This window comes from Protomyctophum parallelum, assembly GCF_964188405.1.
Source record: "Protomyctophum parallelum genome assembly, chromosome: 17".
Lineage (NCBI taxonomy): Eukaryota > Metazoa > Chordata > Actinopteri > Myctophiformes > Myctophidae > Protomyctophum > Protomyctophum parallelum.
Genome location: NC_139719.1, coordinates 30999069 through 31024888, shown reverse-complemented (window position 1 = coordinate 31024888; position 25820 = coordinate 30999069). Strand labels below are relative to the sequence as shown.

The window sequence follows — 25820 nt, the reverse complement described above, 5'->3', positions numbered from 1 at the left end:
TTAACAGCTAATAAATCAAACTATTTATATTAATCCAACCATCGTGGTTTACATGTTGTCTTGGAGGAGGAGGAGGATCACATCCACCGTGGGTGAGTTCAACCTAGGCTAATGCCGTCGTCCTCTCTTCAGTGGTTCTTCCAGCTGCGCCCCATATGTAACCTCAGTCCCTACGCTCATTCTCCTGACCTACAGAATTAGCGTAGGGACTGAGACAGACTAGTCGGAATCGTCTGATCGTTTTGATTCATACCGAACCGAATCCCGACCACCAATTATGGTAATGAGCCCGACGACGGGACCCGTCAGGTTTCGGTCGTGTATCCCAGCTCTAATGTGAGATAGTTGCAGGTTTGTGTGAAACATAAAAATAGACATCCCAATTAAAACCTGGCTTAAAATACTGGACTCTGTGATAGAACCAATTTCCCTCTATGGTTGCGAGATCTGGGGACCATTAGCAAACCATGATCTTGAAAAATGGGATAAACACCAAACCGAGACCCTACACACAGAACTCTGCAAATCCATTCTCCGTACCCAGCGAAAAACACCAAATAATGCATGCAGGGCAGAATTAGGACGATACCCACTCATAATCAAAATAAAAAAGAGAGCACTTAAGTTCTACAACCACCTAAAAGAAAGTGACCTAGATGCACTCCATAACAAGGCACTCACACACAGTGAAACTCTAGAGAGATGCCCCCTCAGCCATCTGGCCCTGGAACTCCGAGCACAAACACAAACAGAGCCACGAGATAGAAAACCCATTGGACTAAACCAAATTATAAAACAGCAAAAGGAAAACTATCTGACACATTGGAAAGAAGCAACACAAAAGCAGAGTAAACTAGAATGCTATCTGGCCCTAAACAGAGAATACACAGTGGCAGAATATCTGAGCACCGTGACCGACCCAAAACAAAGAAAAATCTTAACTAGGTACAGACTCAGTGAGCACAGTCTCGCAATCGAGAAAGGCCGTCATAGGCAGACCTGTATCCCGAGAGAAGACAGACTATGCACCCACTGCACACAAAATGAAGTCTGAAATCTGTCCATTGTACCAAGACATCAGAGACACATACTTCCCACATATTACAACCACACACAGAGATTTTGAAAACATGACCAATGACAAAAAACTCCCATATCTGCTGGGCGAAGTATAACAATGTGCAAACACAGCAGCAAGATTTGTGAGTTGCTGTGATAGGAGAAGGATATCAAATGGAACACAACCACCCTAAAGACTAATCATTGTGTATATTCCTGCACTATACCTGCATTGAGTGACCTTGGTACATAGAATTTGATCTATTGAAGATTCTGACCTTCAAATGTACATCATTTTTGTTTTGATTGTATTGCTGTATTGTTCTTTCTGCTTTGGCAATGTAAACGTATGTTTTCTCATGCCAATAAAGCCCTTTGAATTGATTGGTGTGTCTGTTTGTGTGTGTGCACAGGTCTGTTCCTAAAATATAAATTCCCTGCTCATTTTAAGACACAAGGCTCTAAAAGAAACATAAATGAACCAACAATGTGACTATACAAATTTGTGTATGTCACACGCTCCCTGAAAATGCATGCATGCATGCTGTCATTGCTGTATGCTGCTATGCCAAGTGACTGACAAGTGTTGAAGTCTATCACTCACTGTGAGTGATTTATGGTGTTATCTTTCTGGTACAATCCAAATGTGTTAAGAGGATGCATTTGAGGATGCATTTGTTAGGGGTTTTGCACAGAAAAGCAGACGACTGATGCTATCATTATTGATGCTTACTTGCTTAATATAAGCCATGTTGTGGGTCACAGAACTAAATATAGAACTAAATATATAAAATACAATAAAAGTTAACCCCCCTCAGAGGGGTTGATGCTTCACTGCATGTGTGCGTGAGAGAGATCATAAGATGTGTCTATACTTATTTATCATCTTGTTTTTAAACATTTTTTTAAACACATGGATTGAACTACATTCCAAGTTCCTTGTCACAGCATTTCCACAGACATACCCCTTTCACAGATACACAGTGTTGCTTTGTATTTGTTCTTGCAAAAGTTGTATCAAACATGCCAGCATTTCTAAGTTCATATTTGGTTTCTTTTGTCTCGAACAGTTCAAGCCCATTAATTAAGATTTGAGTGCCAACCCTAACGAGGTTCGAACCCCGAATGTTCGGGGACAGCCTTAGACTATATCATGTGTGAACTGAGTGGTGCAGCTCCCCCCCCCCCACCTCTCTCTCTCTCTCTCTCTCTCTCTCTCTCTCTCTCTCTCTCTCTCTCTCTCATTAGCAGGCAACATTGCAGCACTATCCCTCTCTCTTTTTCTGGTGCCCCCTACTGGTACCCTATAGTCATATACTCGTGCTCATGGCCACATAGGCGCATACGGACATTGCTGGTTGTAGGAGTAGTTGCACCACTCAAAAACATGACAACAAGAAGAATGACAATGGTAACAACAATGAGCATCAACAATCTCCGTTCCAATGACAAAGAATACACTTTTTTGCAGCAGACATTGCTAACAGAATACATTTATTTTCAAAGGCGTCAAGATTACTCAGCATAGAGACATCACCCAAAATAGCTATTCGTGCATCAGGAGTCACAGTTTTTCCAATAATTTTAGATAGTTGTTCAAATATACATTTGGATTAGATCTCCTTTAACGTGTTGACATCGAAGACAATTGGATGATGTCTCGTGGCTAAATTGATATAATCTGTGAGGTGTGTGATAAATTCTGTGTAATATATTAAATTGTGTATGGTATTTGTTAAAGTTGTTTGGGTGTTCTGGAGCAATGACTGCCATTCTATCCCGTCTAATTCTAATGTGTTAGACAGCCCACCGCTGTCCAGTCGCTAGTTGCGTTAGATTTAATTACTTAGATTTAACAACTTACCTCCTGTTGTTGTCGATCGCATCGAGAGTGTTTTGGCTACATTTAGCTGCTACATCCACATCCGGGATAACATCCGGTCCGTCCCTAAATGTGCTCCACTGCTATAAATCGCTGAGCTCATTTTATTAATGGATTAAACAACCCCAGGCAATTAAGGTGTTAAAATGCATTCACAATTAAAACATGCACAGCTCATATCCACCCAAAATACAAGGCTTATATGAAATATTGTAGTGAAATTAAGTAAATTATCTCTATAATCTTAGTTTGTTTTAGTTAGTTTTGTAAACACACAATACAGTTTCAGTTTATTTCAGTGCTCTCAGACAGACAGACAGACAGACAGACAGACAGACAGACACACACACACACACGCACACACAAGGACAGATAGACAGGGGCAAAAACATATCTGTCTCGGCCACGTCGCCTTGTCGGCCTGGCTTAGACGAGAGTAGCTGATGTACAAGCTTGTAGGTCGGCGATCTGTGGCAAAGAGACATGCATGGTGAAGGCCAAGAAGACTAGAAAAAGGAGCCCCAAGTACAGAACCAACTCAGGTCCAGTTCACTAAGTCAAGAGGGTTTAAGTGGTTAACAGAACACCTACAGTAGATACTTTGGAGACAGCTCAGGTCAGTCAGCTTCATCCTCTGGGTTAATTCTCTCAATTTCCCTGCATGTCTTTTTGGATCAAAGTACAGCTTGTGCTGTAGTTTCACCTTTTGTGCACTTTGCCTGTATTGGAACAGGGTCACTGAAGTGACATGCTGACAGACAGACAGACAGACAGACAGACAGACAGACAGACAGACAGACAGACAGACAGACAGACAGACAGACAGACAGACAGACAGGTACTGTAGTATCAATCTTTATTGATCCTGCAAGTGAAATTCAGTTGTCATAGCACTGCTTTTGTCCTTATCTTATCTTATTTTGTCTCATCGCTACTTAGTCTGACCCAGTCTTGTCTCATCTCGTCTCGTCTAATATTTTGGCCAGGGAAGCAGAGCAGTAGGCTACAGAATGCCATGAATTGTTTCTATTCAATTCTGTACCTAGATGCAACATATCCAACTCCAAAAATACACAACAATGGACAAATAACTAAGACAAAAGTGTAAAACAATATCAAATAGCGATATAAAAAGTAAAATAAAATACAATTGCAAAATAAATACATTAATTGTGTCCTGTCAGTAAAACATGTGACAGTAATAGTTTATGCTGTACTGTAACTTGTGCTTACTTTTCTGCCTGTCCTCTTCAGTTGCCATGAACTCCACTTTGCAGCCAAGTGCTTAAAAATTATGAGTAACATTGGTGTTAATAGTAACTAAACTACCTCGACTTATTTCATGCAGTGCTATGGTCACAGCACAAAGCCACTGTCTGGTTGAACAGACAAGATTAGTCATTGGGATTTTATGTGTTGTTGGTGGGCTGGCTTTGAGCAGCAGATTGAGTTATCAGCTACAGAGCTCACATAATACCTTCTCACACAGACTTTACTCACACAGATGCTCCCCTTCCAAGAACCATGGCTGATCGGTTTCAGTCAACCGGCTGCATGGATTTATTCCATTTGTCTTGCTCGCTATGTGAGATACAGTTTTTTGTGAATCTCATTTGGTGCTCATGAGATTGGGGATTTTTCTTTTTGAAGTGTTGAACTGTTAATCAAGTGTGATTACATTTTGACGGAAGAATATTTGTAGGCTTACAATTTTCATGTGTCGCTACTTTGGTATTTATAGTGTTTGAGCTACACAAAAGTACTCTTCAAGAATGACATGCTGCTATAGGCCTAATAGAACTGTATTTGCATGCCATGGTCTCTTTTGTTGTGATTTGAAATGAAAAAAGGGGGCAAACCATTTACCTTGGGCTTGTACATAATTATTATGTAAACCAAAATTAATTATCCCCCGCTCTAAATAGCCAGCCCCCCATAGCCATCCCCCCATAGTCAGCCCCCCATAGCCATCCCCCCATAGTCAGCCCCCCATAGCCAGCCCCCCATAGTCAGCCCCCCATAGCCATCCCCCCATAGTCAGCCCCCCATAGCCAGCCCCCCATAGCCAACCCCCCATAGTCAGCCCCCCATAGCCATCCCCCCATAGTCAGCCCCCCATAGCCAGCCCCCCATAGTCAGCCCCCCATAGCCAGCCCCCCATAGTCAGCCCCCCATAGCCAGCGCCCCATAGCCATCCCCCCATAGTCAGCCCCCCATAGCCAGCCCCCCATAGTCAGCCCCCCATAGCCATCCCCCCATAGTCAGCCCCCCATAGTCAGCCCCCCATAGCCAGCCCCCCATAGCCATCCCCCCATAGTCAGCCCCCCATAGCCAGCCCCCCATAGTCAGCCCCCCATAGCCATCCCCCCATAGTCAGCCCCCCATAGTCAGCCCCCCATAGTCAGCCCCCCATAGCCAGCGCCCCATAGCCAACCCCCCATAGTCAGCCCCCCATAGCCAGCCCCCCATAGTCAGCCCCCCATAGCCACACCCCCATAGTCCCACCAGGCACAATTTTCTGTCGTCGCTGCCTTAAATCCAACTCAATTTGTAGCCAGCCAATACCCAAGTGAAAAATGTCCAAAGTCACCACACCAATGTACGGTAAAAAATAAACCTTCTGGCAACGGTTACATGGATATGTAATGGATAATGCTACATGAAATCAGTGGTTGTTTTTGGGACCCTGTATCCTGTACGTTATGATGTCAGTGGCTCATATTGACTGTGGGGAAACAGAACGTCAAACATATTTCCAATGTAATGTAAATTGCACTGCATTGCAAAAATGTATGATTCTCATACAGTATAGCATGGGTCATGAACAAAACATTTCAGACAATTTCAAATATGAAATTTTGTTTTGACAAAGTCAACAACACTATACTTTGACTGAATGTCCCAGAAATAGCATCACAAGTTGCTGTCAGGCTCTGCTTGGAATGTCTGGAGAATGTTAGAATGTGAAAAATATAATATTATAAAGAAATGTCATTTGACATGAAACGCATTTGCTGATTCACTTACCAACCTGGAAGAAATATGTGGCTCTGGAAATTACTCCAGTCACTTTGTACATACCTCCCTATAAAGACAAATTTCTTTTTAAATTAAATCTTTGCAAATGTAGTCCAATTGAAATATATAATATTATAAATTTGAGACATAAAACGCTTTGGGTGATTCACTTACCAACCTGGAAGAAATTACGGCTTTGATGGTCTTGTGGCAATTTAATTTACACATACCGGTAATCCCCCATAAAGACAATTTTATGGTTTCTTATTAGATCTTTACAAATAAATAAAATTGAAATTCCCCCTCTACTCCCCTTGACAGAAACGTTGAGGGAATATCCATTTCAGGTAGAACTGATTGAAAATAACTTTGAACTTGACATTTAAATTGAAAAAATAGTATTCTGTGGCAGGCAACCACACCACATTGAGAAAACCTGCAGTAAGACCCTGGCCACAACACATCTCTGTAAACAATGAATGAAACAATGAATCCACTCTACATGGTACTAAAGTTAACAATCCAACCCTGGATCAAATCTTAATGCTTCCTGTATCTCCCACAACTCAAATGAGCAATTCATCCACAACTCTAATAAACTAACTAATCAGTGTGCACAATCAACATCACGCACTCAATATTGGGCCAGATTCAATAAGCTGTTTACACCCATATTTTGGGTGTAAAGGAATTTTCCAAACTTCCCACGTTACTAGTCGTCTAGTAGTCTGCATTCTAATGACATACAGCCAGCTTTGGTCCCATGTAGTCTGCATTCAAGCAGACTTGAGCGGCCCTGCGCAAAAAAATATTACTGGATCAGACTACTAATGTGGGAAGTTTGCAAAATTCCTTTACACCCAAAATATGTGTGTGAACAGCTCAGTGGATCGGGCCTCCCAGAACCCACTATAGACAGTTTTTATGAGAGTAAACAAGAGTTCGGTTAAAAGATGGATGGAGCCCGGCAGCAAGAAATACCTCTAAATTTGTTAGTCTGACAATATTGTTGACCTATTTCTAAAATATTAGCGCAACTTTCATTCAACTTTGACCCCTCTATCACATGGAATATATTGGGCGGGTGGGCAATCAATTATTACAGTTGCAACCACTATATTAAGTATTTCATATAGCTTAAAGGGATTGTGACATTAAAAAAAAGGTTTTGGAATTGTTCTTGTTTTTTTTAGGTTTTCTAATCTCAATTGCACCCAAAAAACATGAACTTTTAACATTCAGTAGATTTTCTGTGATCTGGGGTTTTCTGGCTCAAACAGGTGCTCTGATTTGCCGGCAGTAAGTGACATCACTTACTGCAAATCCCATATTATGTCAATGGGATTTGCCAGCAGATGTGACTGTTTCACTGTGTTGCCTGTTTTCATTGTAGCTCAAAAGGCCCAAAAAATCCCAAGGAAAACTTCAGACCACAGAAAATCCACTGAATGTTCAAAGTTCAGGTTTTTTGAGTGTAATTGAGGTCATAAAACCTAAAATAAAAAATAAAAATAAAAATTAATGAAAATTAATGTCATAAAACCTGTTTTGCAAAAAATAAAATAAAGGAGTGCATCTCCTCCTGTCACTGTGTCCTCTCTCCTCTGTTACTGTGGTCCGTGACACCACGTTTATGAGTCATGACAGATAGATAGCCAGTGGTGGCTGTCAATTATATGAACGTTTATGGAGTGATGAGTAAACTGGTGTGTGGTGGGCTGGGTGGGTTACCTATATCTCCCGATGCAGTCTGCCGATTGGCACAGTTGACCCTTGCGCATCGCGTCTGATTTATCCTTAAACGAGGAGGCCTACTGTACTGTTACTGTAGGCTAGTACGGCAAGGGAGACTTCACTCTCCACCTCCAGCAGTCTCCAATGTCTCTGTCATGAAAATATTCCAGCACAGGCAGCACGCCATTCCAAATGAAATCCTCACATGTACTGTATATGCGCACATGCAAAGCACTGTTTCAATGTAGCAAGTTAATCTAACTAACTTGTAACATTGTTTTAATTGCTATATCCTACCAATTTCATATGACATGCCTTTACAAAATATATATTTATCACATATATTATGTATTCGTTTTATTATAGTTAAACATTTTACATTATGTTTAGATGCCTGTGACAGCCTGTCAGCTGGTCAGACAATGTTGCTCCGCTTGTCTATAAGAGGGGTTCTCAACCCGTGGGGGGTCGCCAAATAAATTTGGGGGGCCCCCATTGCAACTGAATGGCTGGATAATGGAAATGGTTATTGTAGCAGTCAATTTGTATTGGGGGGGAGAGGGGCGGGGTGGGGGTCGTGAGACATGGCCAAAGCATTTCCGGGGGTCCCCAGCCAAAAACGTTGAGAACCCCTGGTCTATACTATAAATATAATAGAGACGTCACCGAGAGAAAACCCTGAGGCGAAATGGACATAGTGGCCGAATTTGATATTGCAGCTCGAGCCAGAACTGGGCCGTTGACTATCATTGCGCATGTTCATGTTATTGGGGCAATTTCATACGTGAACGCATGCAAATGGCACAATGATAGTCAGCGGCCAGTGCGTTCACGAACCATCCCAGAATGCACTCTGTTCCTACCCAAGAAGGAGTGAAATCGCCTCATGCACTTTTGAGCAACTTAATGCAAGTGGATGGGAGGAGAAATCCGATGACGTCTCTATTAATATATACTCTAAGGGTCTATATGACAGAAAACGGGCGTACGCCAGCTCAAGACCAGACGTGAGTTTTGGCGTGGCGTACATCAAAGTTCAAAGTCACGCCAAAAAAAGATTTCGGCGTACATTAACATTTAATGTTAATATAAAATGGCAGGTGCCTGTTTGTGTGGGCTGTGTTCATAGTAGGGGTGTGAGGGTTGCTATGTGTGATTGTGTGTGCGCCTCTGTGTGTCTGTATGTAGTAGTAGTAGTAGGCTGACAGGCAACAGGCCTAGAACACCAATCATTTGTAAATCTTTGTAAACAATTTGTAAGCCGAGGGGATTAGTTTTCTTCAGAGCCTACTGCTCTTGGCCTTATTGCTTGTGTCCACTGATGCACTGTCACTGAGCTGTCTACTCTTCACTGCTTTGTGGTTGTTCCCATACTACGCAACGAGTGCAACGAGTCAGAATACTATATGCAACGAGTCAGAATACTCACTGTGATGAGTAAGTACTGTAGCCTTGGGAATCAATGGTCAGCATATCTCCTGTTTCTGAGGCGGCGTTATGTAAAAGTACTATACAGTACACCCCCTGAACTTGATGCTACTATGTGGCAGGAACTTTCCCCCAATCCAACCCTTGTCTTTGTTACGACTGATGGGATTGAACCCTGACCTTCCAATCTCAGGGCGGAAACTGGAACCACAAGGCCACTGAGATGGTCTATGTAGAATTATAATAATGTGGACCTCACCTCATTATTTATTTATGTGGATGTGAATCCTTGCTCGCCCCAACCTTGACAGAGATGTGGATGAGTACCCTTTTTAGAACTTTGCAAATGTGCCCAGGGAGGATCTGTACTTTTATGTGCCAGACTCTAACCCCTCTGGTGCATCTGCGGAGCTAAGGTGACTCTTCTCCTTATCGTGAAATGTTGTTTCTGTCGCCTCAAGTTTGCTTCCTGACTCCTGACATGAGTTGAACTGCTGTTCAGCTCATAAGGGTGGTCTGGAAAGACTTTGTGTATGACTGACACACACACACACACACACACACGCACACACGCACGCACGCACGCACACACGCTCGCGCGCGCGCGCGCACACACACACACACACACACACACACACACACACACACACACACACACACACACACACACACACACACACACACACACACACACACACACAAACACAGATTCTTCATTAAATCAGTTCCTCCTGGATATGGACAGTAGCGTAGCTGAAAATCCCTTGGCCCCCCTGCAATGATCCGGGTGGGGCCCTTTCACCACAGTATATCCTATAACATCATCGAAGGCGAAGACTTACCATCTTCTCTGCGATTTGGAAAATAGCCCATTCAGCATTGCTCTACCCTGCCGTGAATCCAGATGTAAACATTGAAGCACATGGACAACACCGGACAGCGATGATGTTAAATGTAAAATGGGTGGCCAACCAAGATCTATTGCAGAGTTTGGCTATAGCTTTGGGCGAGTGAGGCCCCCTTCTGCTGGAGCCCCCCCCCCCCCGCGCGATGCGTCGCTTGCGGAGCCTCAAATACGCCAGTGTATATGGAGCAGGACGTACGTCAGTAAACAAGAAGAGATACTCTCATTTACAGCCTGCAGTCTCTTGAAAAATACATTGATAAAGAAATATTCTAAATATTATATTATTTTGAATACTTTTCATTTGCATGCATGGACAAGGACAGGCATCCTGGGAGTCACAAGACTTATTACGGTAGATCATGGTCACACATGAATCAGAATCAGGTTTATTGTCACATCACAGTTTTACAAGTAAAAAAAAACGTTTTGGTGCATAGTTCCCATGTCACTTCATCATACACATCAGAAGCATCAGCTTCCCTCTTCACTTCCATTCTATGGCAGCAAAGGAGCGTCCCATTGCGTCGCGTTGAGGCCATTGAAGAGTGTGAAGTCCACGAGTTTAATATTTGTGAACTTTGACCAGGCGTCAAACACAACCAATAGGAAGGCAGCACTGTGGTTGACCTCTCTTGGCAGCCATTTCGCTTGATGTTTTCTTTCAGCTTCCAACTCCAACAGAGTGCAAAGCAAAGTATCAAGTATCAAGACCGCTCCGCAAACCGTTCGGCCACCGCTTCAACAAACTACTGTAGCATTTAAGTTTAACACAAACCAGTCGGCCGATGAAACATTGCTTTTCCGCTTGCAACCACCACCATCAGGACTGGGTGTCTATACTACAGTATATGCTTGCCCCGTTAAAATGAGATATATTGTGTATATCACAGATTTTTCTATTGCATTAACATTATAAATTTAAAATATGAATAGTGCAGGTAGAAGGCACAATCCACTGTTAATTAGGGTGGCCATAAGGGGGTTACCCAAAAACAGCTTGTGCGGAACTCTCCTTTAACATGTTGAAGGCTTTAGATTAAAAGGTGACATATACAGAGGCTGCCGAGATTGTTTAATTACCTTTGGATCATACGCCGAAGTATTTGCGCCTTTGATCCATGAAAATCCCCCTGAAGATAGTTCCATGGCTTGAAGAATATTCCACCGTCGCGATGCGAGACAACAACAAGCAGTGAGGGCTTAAAGAAAAAAGAAGAAACGATCCAGGCACTCAAGGGTAAAATGAGGAGGAAAGCATTTATTAAATTAAAAAGGAAACTGTCAACATGTTTCACCTAACCAGTCTTCATCAGGGCAAGAATGATGAAGACACCAGTTAGGTCGAAACATGTTGGCAGTTGCAACTTTAATTTATTAAAGGCTTTCCTCCTCATTCTAACCTTGAGTGCCCGGATCGTTTCTTTTTTCTTTATGCCTTTATCCTGGTTAGTTCTTTTACTCCTATTAAGCAGCTAAAATGTCAATGAAAGGGCATTCACAAGCGTATAAAAAGAAAGCGTATGACACTTTCACAGTATGAATAAAATAAAATAACATAATAATAATGTAAATTATAATAAAAATAAAAATATTATGCTATTATTGCCTGCTACGGTATATGAATCGTATATTTTCTCTGTTATTTAATTATCCTATGAATTTGATGGTTTTGAATAGCAGTTTCCTCCCCCCCTTTTGGGATTGAATGATTTGTGGGAGCAAGGCACCTGATTTGTAATCCTGATAAGTAATGGGTGACACCCTCCTGGCAAGGAGAGAATGTCACACAGACGGGGAAGCGTCACAGTTTGTTGACCGTGCAGGCTATCTTTTGTTTTATGGAATTAAAGTTTATGTTTATGTGAAGTAGTAACTCTAAGAATTTAGAAATAAATTAGTTTGACGCAACTTTCATATCTCCGTTATTGACTTTGTAAACAAGACGCGAGTACTAAATAGACTGCAACACCATCGGACCAACAGTGGCTTTATTTGTTTGTTTGAACGGCCACAATACTGTATATATTCTATACCAAGGGAACTTGAAATTGCTGCCAGTACATTTCATTGAGCATATTTTAGAATGAAACATTTAGCAAAAATACATTTAAAAGTTAAATATAGCCTATACAGTGCCTAACAATACATGTGTGAGTCAAATACTTCTTTACAGAGAATATAGCTAAAAAAAGGTCCCATCACATTGAATAAATTACATTATCACTTAGGCCTCAGAAGTTTTCATTTACATGAACAGGTTTGCAGTTCATCATCAAACCATCATGATTTAATCTCATTTTGTACAGGTTTGCTGTTTATCATCGAACCATCATGAGTTAATCTCATTTTGTACAGGTTTGCTGTTCATCATCAAACCATCATGATTTAATCTCATTTTGTGCCTCCATTTGCTGTTCCACTGAGAGGTCAAGAATGGAACCTCGTGGAGGATTGTAGGACTGTCCCTATATCTAAAATATATGTTTTTTAAGTAGAAAACCTAGTATAGGTTGAAGATGAATGTCTGCACGAGTACAAGGTGATTTCAAGGTATGGCATTGGAGAAACTATTGTTGTTAGGGTAAACATGTACAGCACAAAAAATGTACGCTTCACAGGCACAATTCACAGTTTTAGTGCTCCTTAAGCTGCCTTTGCTTCAAAATGTCTGCGCTTGCGGTGGTAGTTCAGTCTTCATGAACACATCGTGTGATTTTCCTGAGATTTTGTATGCACATTCCCACTAGGCAGAGTTAACTGCACTAATCTGTGTAAAACTATGTATGCACATTCCCACTAGGCAGAGTTAACTGCACTAATCTGTGTAAGACTATGTATGCACACTCCCTTGAGGGCATGGACAAACCTTTGCCCTGTATTTTTCACATCTGCTCTTTATAGCGCCACCAGGAGGCTGACTTATGTAAAACAATTTTTTTCAGATTTTATCCAAATTTCACGCTAATCGGTACACATGATCTCTATAATGATCAAGATTGGTCTGTTTGATTTCTCATATTCCATCCTGATTGGCTAAGATTGGCTTCCAAAGTTTAGAGGAGTGGCCCGTTTTGTACAAAATGCTGCAAAACATGAACGCAGCATCCGATTGGGGTGAGATATATAAAGTGCTATATAAATAAACTTGACTTGACTTGACATACTTTTGTAAATTAGACATTCTGCCAGCTTGCAAATGGATATTGTTTCTCTTCGTCCCAAATACTGTACATATTTTATCATCCCCAGATGCCTAGTCTTGCATGCTTAGACACCTCTTGCGAGATCATTAATATACATGCCTCTAACTTGCCTACAGTCACATGACGGTATTTAACAATTTAGGAGGGCAATGTTGGAAGGACTATCACACTCCATATGCCAGTTGTTTATGCACATTTTGTATCCAGCAATGTACTGTTATTTGAGTGGAAACACAGCTTTTGTTCCAAGTTGGCAGTTTATGATAGATTTTGCATGCAATTCAAAGGAGCTTTATTTATTGGCATGAGAAAACATACGTTTACATTGACAAAGTGTCAAAATATAAGACAGTGAATACAGTTGGAGGGGGTACAGCATTGTAAGAGCTATGTCACATTGCGTCGTTAATTATGTACATAGCTCCATAGAGGGAGATGGGTTCAAGGACAGGGTCTAATATCATGCACCACAATTTCATCACCATTGAATGAATTATCACCATCATTATTTAAATTTGTATTATTCAATATAAAATGTTTTTCTACGGTACAATGGTAGAATTTGTGTTAAAATGTGAGACCATTGCTACCATAGAGAACAGTCTTTTGAAAAATATCTTTATGTCAGGCCTATTCATAGTCTGGATTTTCGGTGGTTAGGTGACCACCGCTCCGGTGGTGAGCTGACCACCGGAGCTGAAATAACGTTGAGCGGTGGTGAGTAAAAACAGAGAGAAGGGCTGGAGCGGTGGCGGTGGTTTGCTCTTCACCGCGGCTCGTAACGTCATGTTGTAGTTCGGTGGTCACCTAACCACCGAAAATCCGACTATGTATGAGCCTTTACAATGTGCTAGACCAAGGGTGGGCAACTTTGACGAAGGAGAGGACCACTGTACCACACTCAGTCCAGAGGGCCACATCTGGACTGCATATTACTGTCGTAGCAAAAATAGCAGATCTACAATCACTTATTTTTTATATATTTGAATTGGAATCCTGAAAATACTTTATTAATTCCAAATGCCTTTCAAATGCCTTTAATTATATTTATGTTAACTTTAAGAACTAAATACAAATACATTGGACATAAAAAAGACAATTATATTTTTATACTACTCATTAAGCTACTAATTGAGACTGAAGTAATTCAAGTGGGTCATATTCATGCATTTGGAACAGCTGAAATATTTAATATTCGGATATTATTATAACCTGAATTTACCTGAGTTAAAGTTAACTCATTCGCTGAGTTGGCAGTGCCCAGGATCAAACCCATGAACTTGTTGTCCAAAGGCAGGAGCTCTACCGACTGAGCTACCATGACACAAAGACAGCTTTCATTTTAAACATGAAAGCTACAGAGAAATTGAGGAATGGCATTCACAGTGCATCTGCAAGCTGGAAACAGCGTTTAGCTTCAGGTAATTAACATCTGCAGCCATAGAGAACACAACATCTTTACAGAGTCAGAGGCACAAATTTAATCGCTGTGCAATGCTCGAATAACAAATTTAAGCCATAAAAATGCAATAAACAGCAGCAGCAATATATCATCAATAATGCAACAGCAGCACAATCATAAATAAATATTCCTACCCTTAGAAGTTTTTCTTTGATGTTTTTTCAACTTAATGAGACTGGTAAAATTGAAGTTGTGCACAATATCACTTTCAATAGACACCAGAGAAAGGTGATTCAGTTACTTTTGGCCCATCTATTTTTAAGTAGTCCCAGTTTAGAAAAATAATACTCCCTGCTGGCATTGATTACATGCAAAGTCATAAATAGTACTATAGAGTGCTAGATCAACATTTGGAAACACTGTCACAGGCTGTTGTTTTCTTACACTTGCAAGTTGCAGCAGCAGTGGACTTGTTTTCTTTAATGAAGTCTTTGATTTGTAAATCTGCGTCCTCAAACCTTTCTCCCAGATTACCTACATGTTGTTGCACATATTACACAGAAAGGCATTCTTTTTATCCATTTAACCATCTTTCAAAAAATAAAATAAAATAAATAAACAGACCTTTTCAAAGTCTCTATCACAAGGCAAATCTGTTTAATTTAACTTGCAGGCCACGTAGACAGTAAACAACACTGACATGTTGCCTACACTGGCCTCTTATTGTCACAGCACACGGTTGCAGGTGTAAACAAATAGGGTGAAATGCTTGGCTTCTGCAGTTATTATCAATGGCCTAAACACCCATCAGGTGACACATCTCAGAATCAACGTGAGCTACATTTTTATCTGACTGTTTATCTCTGTGGAGGCCCTGCTGCTCTCCCATGAATTTAATACATTCTAAACATGGTGTTTATGAGAGATGATGCTGTTCGCTTGCTAGCATTGCCATATTCTTCTTTATGTACTAAAGAATGAATTGAAAGCGCTGCCTGTGCCGGAATGGATCAAACTCTAACATCCAGAACACAAACATTCCCACAATCAGGGGCCTGTTTCACGAAACTTGGATTAACTAATCCAGGATTTAGGCCAAAACCAGGCTTTTAAAATCCTGATCTTTACAGCCTGGTTTATTCCGTTCCACTAAAGCCAAGCGAGGCTCAGAATTGGAGGATTTGGTGAGCCGGGATCAGCAAGCCTGGCTTAATAGACAGTCTGGCTTTTTGTCTCTAGACCCATTCTGTAGAACACAGATTTACTGATCCTTCTTCTTCATGGGGTATTAAGGCAGTTTTTTTACCCCAAAAATATAGTTTACATTTTACCACTACTATTAACTTAAAACAGAATTCTTAATATTGTAAGCATAATGATATTGTCGCATTGTGATATTTGGCCATAACTCCCTCCTCTGAGGGAGCTACCTTTGGGGAAGGGGGTTGTTGTCCAGACAGGGGCCAGACTGGTGAGGGTCATGGGAGCATGCCAAAGTTTGTGCTATTGCCATTGAGAATGCATTGGGCGTTTAAGTTAAATAACTCAGAAACTACAAAACATTTCAAAGTAAAACGTTCCAGCATGTGTCTCCACAGTAAGCTGAATTTTACAAAGTGTGAATGGAGTTTCTAGGTGAAAGTGATTTTTTGAAGTGCCACTATCTGCCTATAAATGTCTCAAATTTGAAAGCACTATATTTCTAAAACTATGAAACATTTCAAAGATTCCTTCTCAGGCACACATGTCCACCGTAGGATGAACCTAAATAGGTTTGAATGGGGTTTCTAGGTGTAAGTATGTAGGACTAGTAGTGGGTGAAACGTTACAATGGTAATATGTTGTAAAACAATGAGTAATGGTAATATTTAGTGGTTTTCACTTTTACAAATAATAATAATAATAATATAATATAATAATTCTTCTTAACCGTGCACTGCACTTGCACGACAGCAAACCTATTCATGGGGAACATTCACCAAAAGCATCTGATCTACAAGCTGTCATGATGTTGTGCAGCCTATATATTTTGGTTATTTGATTTTATATAGTGCTTAAATTAGTCCTTTAATGCAGACCGATACAAATAAGGCAACATAAACCCATAATAATTTAATAAATCTGGAAAACATAATTGGTTTGTGATCAGTTTGACTGCTTAATGAACAGTAAAGACATCAGGATTAGGTTAAACCTGGCTGTTAGCCTGGTCCGGAGCAGGCTAAATCCAAAGCATTAGTTTCCATGGTAACTTATGTAGCATTACTTTCATGAAACCGAATCAAGCCTCAACATATCCAGGTTAACTGGTTAAGTTAATCTGGCAAGATCAACCAGCTTTCATGAAACCGGTTAAGCACTGATCCAGGATATATTAAGCCAGGATATGTGTTAAAGCCCGGCTTAATCTCTAATCCAAGTTTCGTGAAATAGGCCCCAGGTTGGGTTCAAGGTTCAAGGTGTTTATTGTCACACAGATACAGCATCGTGAAAAACTTAGGTTGGGTGATGCTCCACAATACGTAAAGTAAAACAGTAAATAAATAAATAACGATACTAAGTATAAAAGTTTTAAAAAGTTTATTTAGGCTTGTTAAGCAGTCTTACAGCCTGGGGGAGAAAACTGTTCTTCAGTCTGCTTGTGTTGGCTTTGATACTCTGGTACCTCTTCCCCGAGGGCAGCAGCCTAAAAAAACGGTATGGGGGTGTGTGGGGTCCTTAATGTCATACAACACAACCTAAAAGCCCTGTGCAATGCTCAGCGCATACATAAATCCTCTAATAGGGACCTCTATTCAATTAAAAGTGGGCCCTCTATAATGACCGGGGGCGACGTTGAAACAAGCAGTTATAAGCCGATTTTCATACAAGCCTCGAGGGCGGTATTTACTAGGATACCCCGTGACTCGCCCCTGTCTTTATACTTCCGTATATGGAACCAATGATAACGTCACATGTGGGGCCGCTAGAACCGGACGGGTCGCCCGGAGGCAACCGTGGTGCAGATAAGTGTGTTTTCCCGGGCTTGTAGATCTGTGCTTTTCGGCTATAAACAGCCATTGCTCCGGAACGGTGTGTTGCCCAGAGGCGGCGGAGGGCTCTACGGTCATCATTGGTGTCGAAGAGGAAAAGTGGAAAATGTTGGCGGGCCGGCAGGTCTGGGGCCATCTCCCCCGCTGCTAATCCCCCCCTGGCCCTGGAGGTGGGACTGGTACCGTCTGGTATCGTCTGGATGGGTCCGAGAGCGGCGCGTTCTCGTTTCTGCTGGAAATGACCAGTGAGTGACCATCTGTAACCTTCATACAGTACTTGGTTTCAATAAATTAACCCAGTACATTTGACTGGGTTATGAGTGGTGCTGTACTGTACTCGTGCTCTCTCTGTGTGTGTGTGTGTGTGTGTGTGTGTGTGTGTGTGTGTGTGTGTGTGTGTGTGTGTGTGTGTGTGTGTGTGTGTGTGTGTGTGTGTGTGTGTGTGTGTGTGTGTGTGTGTGTAAGGCTGCACAAACAATGACATTTGGTGGTCAACAAACACTATTTCCGTACTCGGACAGACACGTACAGGGACATGCATACAGATGGACACACATAGCTGTCTGTAGGAGTGGCTAGCACCACTCAAAAATAAAAGCAACCATTCTCTTGGCACAGTCTCGCCATTTCGAGACTATACTTATTTACATGCACATCGACGGTGGGTGCTGAGCCAATTAAACTAATATGAAAAGATAAAAAGGTAAAAAGTTGAAATATGGAGATATCTGTACAAGATGTCTACACGACGTGACTGGTGAATGTTTAACAAAGCTATTTTGTGTGAAAGTAGGAGAATGAAGGAATAGCCAACACACAAGAAATGTCCTTTTGGCTTTTCACATGGTTTATCTACCTCTGATGGACAACGGACGTGTTTCGGCCTAGGAGAGAGATGAAGTCCACCCCAATCCGCCTGATGTGAGCAGTCAATGCACAGTGGTTTGTGGCGACAACCAGTCAACAAAGTCATGTGCCAAAATATGTCTCGTAAGAGTGTTTCCTCAGGAAACTACCCATTACTTTTATTTCTATAATGTGATTTGAACGGGTAACGCACCATAAGTCAGAGCGTGGTGGTCACAAGAAAAGTTATCTCTTGTTGTGAACACCCATCCCAAGTGCGCAAGGTGGAGCTGAAAGTGATATCGCAGGGTACTGTAAAGAGTTTTCTGAGACCTATTTCAGAGGTCTTTTTTCTGTTGCCACAAGAAGCTTAAAGTGAAAGAAACTTTACAAGTATGTTTCATTTGATTTAAGTGGCGTCAAGGACGCCTGTCACGCCATACATTGACATAACAACGCGTCATCAGAGCGGAGGGAGGGGCGTCAGCTGCGACTCCGCGGCTCCGCCCACCCCCCGGGGTAAGATTTGTGATTTGTGATTTGCTCTCGTTCACTGCAATGCAATTTGCGGCATTTTCAAAACAATATTGCGCAGAGTAGCGATTATCTAACGTATTTGCAATGCCATACGTTGAAAGATCTGTTGCCCGCGGACAAGGCACGTTACCTCCGCAAGTTAGATATTATCGGCATAGGTGTTTGCCGTATGTGATTAAGGATTGGAAAAAGTTGCATTGGCAGCCATAGAAAATTCTGCCCGGGGTAAAACACCGGATGTGATGTTTTTGGGCGTTCCTGTCTTGTTAAAAAACCGGCTGTGACGTTTTTGGGCGTTCCTGTCTTGTTTCGTGTCAGTGTATGGCGGGGAGTGTTCTGCCCTCAGGGCAGATTTATTATTCTACAACAGGTCGTTAAGAGGAAGCAATCTGATTGGTTGAAACGGTTTCTAGCCGTTGATCAAACCACTACTGTTCACCACCTAATCAAAACAAAGAATTCAGCCGCTCTGTTTTCCCAGAGCGCTAGCAAACTCGGTGGCTAGGCTAGCTAGTTTCTTTGGACATTTGTGGTCGTAGTGACTACATCTGTCATTAAAAAAATATATTTTTTCAGCGATTTTCTTTGTTTTAAGGGTAACTGTTGTAGAATTGCAATATTACACTCGAGGGTGTTGTTTAACGTGATTATTGCCACTTCAGTGATGCTTGCGGAACTCGACTTCGTCTCGTTCCTGACCGCATCCCTGTCGTGGCAATAATCACGTTAAACAACACCCTCTCGTGTAATATTGCTTAAGTAAAACAGTGACAGATATTGACTAACCTCGCGTCACCAGGCTTTCCACCTGGGAGGAAAAGGTATTGACAGGTTATGTGTAGCACTACTTACATAACCTAAGCAGGTGCAGCTAAAACACTAATCAACACAGGTGTCGTTACTTTAGCAGAGACTGGGCAGAAGCTACATGTTTCTTTTAGAGTGTACACAAGTTTTTATTGTCTCCTAATGAGATTTTTCATTCTTATTTCTTTGAGTTCCTTCGATGCAATGCCTGTAAGTAAGATTCATGTTTGTGCATTATGTTGTATGTTAAATAGGTAATGTTCCAATGTATGTGCATATCAGTGATTGTATGTTTATATCGTTCCAGTTTTCACTCTATTTTCACCTGTAGACCTATACAAATAAAAGGAGCAAGAGGCTAATCCTGAGGTTTGGCTACTGTCAAGTTTGATATCGGTCATCCTAACTGGGACAGAATATGGGCCTTCCTCAGCGTCCTCATGTGAAAGGAGTCAAACAAAAATAATCAGGGTACTTGTAGAGTGCGGTAAACTGGCAAAAATGTGTGAGATCTAATGACGTTCCTTGTGAGCTTCTGGAGCAGTCACATTTCCGCAGTCACATTTCCACAATTAATTGACCTCAAATGTCTCGTTTTCACCCAGTAATTGGGAGTTAGAGGTTAACCTCTGAAATTTAGAAAATAATCACACCATCACCATGCTTGTCCCCTCTCCCCCCCCCCCCCCCCTCTCCTCCCAAATCTCTACTCTGCAGATAATGTTTACAGAAGGTGCCTAGCCAATGGAACCTGGGCTCTGAAGGGGAACTACTCCATGTGTCGAGCCATATTACATGAAGAGGTAAAGGAACTGTTCTCTCAATATCTCTCCCTCTTCCTCTATCCTTGCCTTCTTCTCATCTGTTGCTGTTTAACCACTTGAACCCCTGCATGAGCATTCCTATTCTGGGACGAACAACAGCATTTGGAGCTTGCAGATCGGCTATTTTTTGCAAAGAGATTTAATGGGTAGAGGGATGTATGACAAGACAATTGCTACTAGCCACCTGGGGCTTATAGTTCCTCTGACACACGGTCACAAGTTGATGGTTTGAATTTGAAATACATTTATTGTAGAAAAGATGGTACACGCCAGAGAGGCTCTCTCCTAAGGCCCGATTTAGACCATTCACACTACCGTTTGCAAGTGACCAGATCCGATCTGTGCGTTCAGACTGATTTTAACAACTCAACCCAAAGCCACCTGCAATGTCAACTCAGGTCTGTTTTACTTAGTTTTACTTAGTAAAGAGGTTCTATGTGGTTAAACTGTAACTCACCTGTCCTTGGTGATCTCCGCCTTCATTTATGCTATTCATCTAATTATAGTTAACTAATACTATTATACTAAAAAAGATAAATATCAAGGGAAAAGAGACCTTTTTACAGTACAATAATGTTTAAGTTTAAACATGTATACAAATAAACAGGCCAACGGCATAAACAGTATAGTTTGACTCTTCTACAAAAATGCCACGTGTGCCAAGCTGTCATTCTCTTGTATTATATCGTACTTGTATTATTTATTTATTTCCCACCACGTAGTAACCCCGCGCAACAGACTATCCAGCATGTATCTTCCACCTCGGAGACACCGGCTGTGTCGGTAGGCCAATCAGAGGCAGGCAGGGCGTTACCATGTCTATGCTCGGACGTAGAAAAGATATACGCATTTTTTTTCCTATGCACATTTACTGTGTGTAGGAAATAGTCACTGGTCCTCAAGGATTTTGCTGCAAAATTGCTTATTTTGAACAACACACTAGTGTATGTGTAGGCCGTGGCTAGGTGCTTTTAAGCTGCGAGGCATGGCATTTGCACACACACACACACACACACACACACACACACACACACACACACACACACACACACAGTGCGAAGTTAACTTGTTGAACTGCTGTGTCACCTAAGCTCAGGTAAACACTATTAGCTGTTACATTGAGAATTCAGTGCCATTTAGGCTCTACCCACTAACGTAGATCTTAGGTTGCGGATGTACTTGGAACATTGAACAGGTTGAAGAGAGTCTGGAAAGGTGGAGGTATATATGTGTTAAGTTAATACTGTTTCCTGTTCTCTATGACCAGTGTAAATGTGTTGCACTGTGAGGCAATGGGGATACTTGATTGTGAAGGGGAGACCTGGAGGGGGTTGTTTTATTCCAGTAACATTGGTAGCAAAGGATGGTTGATGAGTCCCATCAGGCTTCGACGAAGGGAAGCCATATGAAAGTTGGAAGAATGAGATCACAATCTGGAGCAGAGTCACGGAACTTGCAAAAATAGAAACAAGCCCTTTTTTTGGTTTTGGCCCTATCGGGGAGTGCAAGAGAAACGGCCAAGGAAATTCAAAACAGAAGACGCCAGGCTGGCACAAATCATTTGGATAGGTACGAATGCAGATCAAAGTGTGCGTTCTGTTGATCAACATTTCATTGGGCCAAAGACTGTCTGCATAAAAGTGAGCAAGTCAAGCTAAATGAGGAAACTGAAAGTTATACAGATGCAGTAGAGTGCAACATTGCTCTGTACACTAAAGAGACCTGTAATGGAGTACAAAATTTATGGGGGTCCACTCCACACTCCACAGGGGTACATAACTGAACTGAGCCAGAAAGAGTTTAGTGATTTCAGAAAAACAGAAAAATGCAGCCGTATTCAAGTTTGATGATGGAAAACTGGTGTATTCCACTAAACATTGGAGAATTCCTGCAAAAGATTGGACAGACCAGGTGTCACCAGGTGTAGTTTAAGCAAAGCCTCCATGACACGGCGGTGAAGTTCAATAAACCTGTCAAACTTGACTATACAAGTTCTGGTCATTATTGTGTTAAAATAATTGATGGAACAAGTGAATCGGTGGCAAGACACTGCTTTGTATGCAGCAAGAAGGGCTTTTACAGAGTGTTCAGAAAGATGCGGAGATCCCTGTAAATCCCCACAAATACGCCACCCTGATGAAACATTTGAAAGTGGAGATTGTGGGTTTTTTCAGACACGGAGGAACATGCATTAGAGTGCATCGGCTCAGATTGAGGAAAGTCAGTGGTGTGCACAGACATGCTGTAGCACCCCCTAGTGTCTATCTGTGCACGCCACTAAGGAGAGTTGCTGACAATACCACAGACTTATGTGATGATGCATTTGTAACTAATGATGTACCATATTTTTGTAAGGATGTCTTTGAAACAAAAGACGTATGGAAATAGTGTTGACAACAGGAGGAAAGATCTCCAGCCTTTTTCTACTGGCTAGATAAGGACTGCATGTTCTGTGATGGGTTCCAGCCTGCCATGTGGATGACTTCACATGGGGAGGCACACAACATTTCTCCACCACATGTGGTAGTGATACCACAGCTCAGATCTGCATCCCCAATTGGACATGAGGAACATGAAGTCCACAAAGAAAGTATTTTGCTCACAAGTTGTAAGTCACATGACATATTATTCCTTTATTATTTATGTTCTACAGTCACAAGCTATTTTAGGAATTTGTTGCAATGGGTTATAAGACAGTGATGGGTAGATTTTGAAGGTGCGTTTTACCAATGGAAATACATAAATTGGCCTCGCTCTGCGCACATTCGTATTATGAAAGGCATATCGGCCCGTGTTGAACGCACTGGCCCGTGTTGAACGCACACACATTATGGCTTACCGCGTTGCTGAATATTTTAGCATTGTGGGAGTGTCCATATGTTAATTATTTTTGCTTTGCGCAATTTGCTATTAAGCCCCTTGACCTAAAGACACTCAGCGCATAACGATTAGACGTGGGTCTGACCACCTCATAAACGCAAAAAGCACTGTTTGATTTGACACTTGAGCGGCTCTGTGAGGCTGCTAGAGTGTTGCCATGTCTGTTTATTATAAGCGGCTTATTTTTCTGTAAAGTTGTTTTCTGTGTGGTTGCTTTTCTTGTTTCTAAAGTGGTTATTTGGGCTTTTCTCCTAATGTTGTTTAAACCAGTGATCCTCACACAGCACATTCCCATGTCAAGGATCCCCAGATGAATGCATTTGCCCAACTAAGGACGGCTAATCCAAAAATTAAATAAAAAGATTACTTTTGAAAATAGCAGATCTATACCAGCTCACAATGCATCACATTCATTCATTAAAACTATGAACTCTGACTGCAGGGGGATATATAATGATCATTATAACAATGTGCAAGAACATATTTAAAAAGAAGGAAGAACTTTATATTTGTGGACAATCAAAATATGTTTTTTTATTTTAATGTGGTGTCATTCAAATTAATCTGGATATGGCAGACTCACTATTTAGAAAATAAAAACATGGCACTTCATTTAAAATAGGTTACAGACCCCTGTTATATGCGCTTCTTTTTGGATTATTTTTATAGACCTATTTAGTTGTTTCTATGGGACATGGCAACACTGCAACAGCTGCTCTCTGCTGGGCAAAGAGAGAGGCTTTCTTTGGTAAAAATGTTGAGATTAGAAACGGCCATAATTCTTACATTTCTCAACCTTTAAAAAAAATAAAAACATCTCCATAATCCTTGGGAACTTTGCTTTCATACGCTGTATCACACCCGATTCAAGTCTTCTTAAATAAAATGCTACGAGCGAACTCAGCGAAGACCATACCATCGGGGCCACAGCATTACGCAGCACGCATTCAACTCATTCCTTCCTCGTGATTTGAATGAAATAAAATATAATAAACGTTATTTTACTGTTTTTTTTTCAATAGAAACAAATAAAGAGCGTGTGTAGGCTACTGTGTGCAAGTGCAACAGTGCATATATATGCATGCACTAGGCTATATTTCTTCCGTGTCGGGATGGTGATTGAGCTCTTCAAGTTCACAGCCCGTTTGTCTTTCAGAAAAAAACGTTGATATTAGCCTATAAACACTCATGGTTCTCTCATTTCTCAACCGTTTTATTAAATGTAAAAATCTCCATATTCCTTAGGAATCTTGCTTTCATTCGCTGTATGGTACATGGTTCTATCGTTATCGAATTAAACAATATCAAACGAACTTGCAAATTCGGGGGTTAGACGATTCTGGGAACATTACGCATGGATTGCCAATATGCTGCTATCTACTCGCAGTTCCATTCCGATCTGAAAGGTATAGGTGGGTCTGTTATTTTGAGGCATAAAGGTGACAGCATGCAGTGCAATAGGAATAATTAACCCAAATGTGACAAAGGCATGTCATGTCTTCTATGGTGCCAGCCTGAAGAAATGTAATACCACGATCCCCAAAGTGCGCATTCCGTATGTGACATCAGCTGACTGGTAAATAGAATAGTACGGACATGTTGATTGGGTACGTCTCAAACACGCCTTAAACACACCCATGACTAATTCAAGGCCGTTTTGCGCACTCCGCAGGGTGTCAAAAGCGCTTCTTAACATGCCCAAAATTGCAATATGACATACCACACGCCCCCAGATCATAATACTGTAATTAGATTAGTAATATAGAAGTAAGTAAAATAGAAGTCCTAAATCAACCCCTGAGTTTGTTAAGTTACAGTTTTTCACGATTGTTATTGTTAACACACGTTTCTCAATACTCGCATACACAAAACTGAAAACTGAACACTTATTTTGCAAGATGACTCTTTGCCATCAAATCTCTAACTGTTCACAAAATGGAACTCGTTTTTTCATTTGGTACACACAGGCATATTTACCAGTCATTGAGTACACAAAAAAGCATTTGCTGTACCAAGCATTTTCAGCACAATGAAGTGCAAAATTGAAAATACAATCATAGAACACACCATATAATGACAATGACTCTGGAGAATGAGCCATTTCTCCTTTTGTAAAATGACTCAGTGTAGACCTACTTTTTTCATATAGTCAAACATAAAACGGAACACAAATATTCACAAAAGATTTAGGGCATCACGCCGGCCTCCAGTTTCTGTCTGGTCAGAGGGCCTCCTCCACATAACAGGCTCCCTCTCCAGGC

The 25820-nt window shown here is 41.3% G+C and overlaps 1 protein-coding gene across 1 annotated transcript in view; it reads left to right on the top strand.

Annotated features, from left to right (window-relative positions):
- The window catches only part of crhr1 (corticotropin releasing hormone receptor 1), a 102683-nt gene that overhangs the window by 32475 nt on the left and 44388 nt on the right, over positions 1-25820 (top strand). The window contains exon 5 of the mRNA XM_083787225.1: positions 20573-20658. Coding sequence (XP_083643351.1) covers positions 20573-20658 — 86 coding nt within the window. The remainder of the gene's footprint in view (positions 1-20572; positions 20659-25820) is intronic.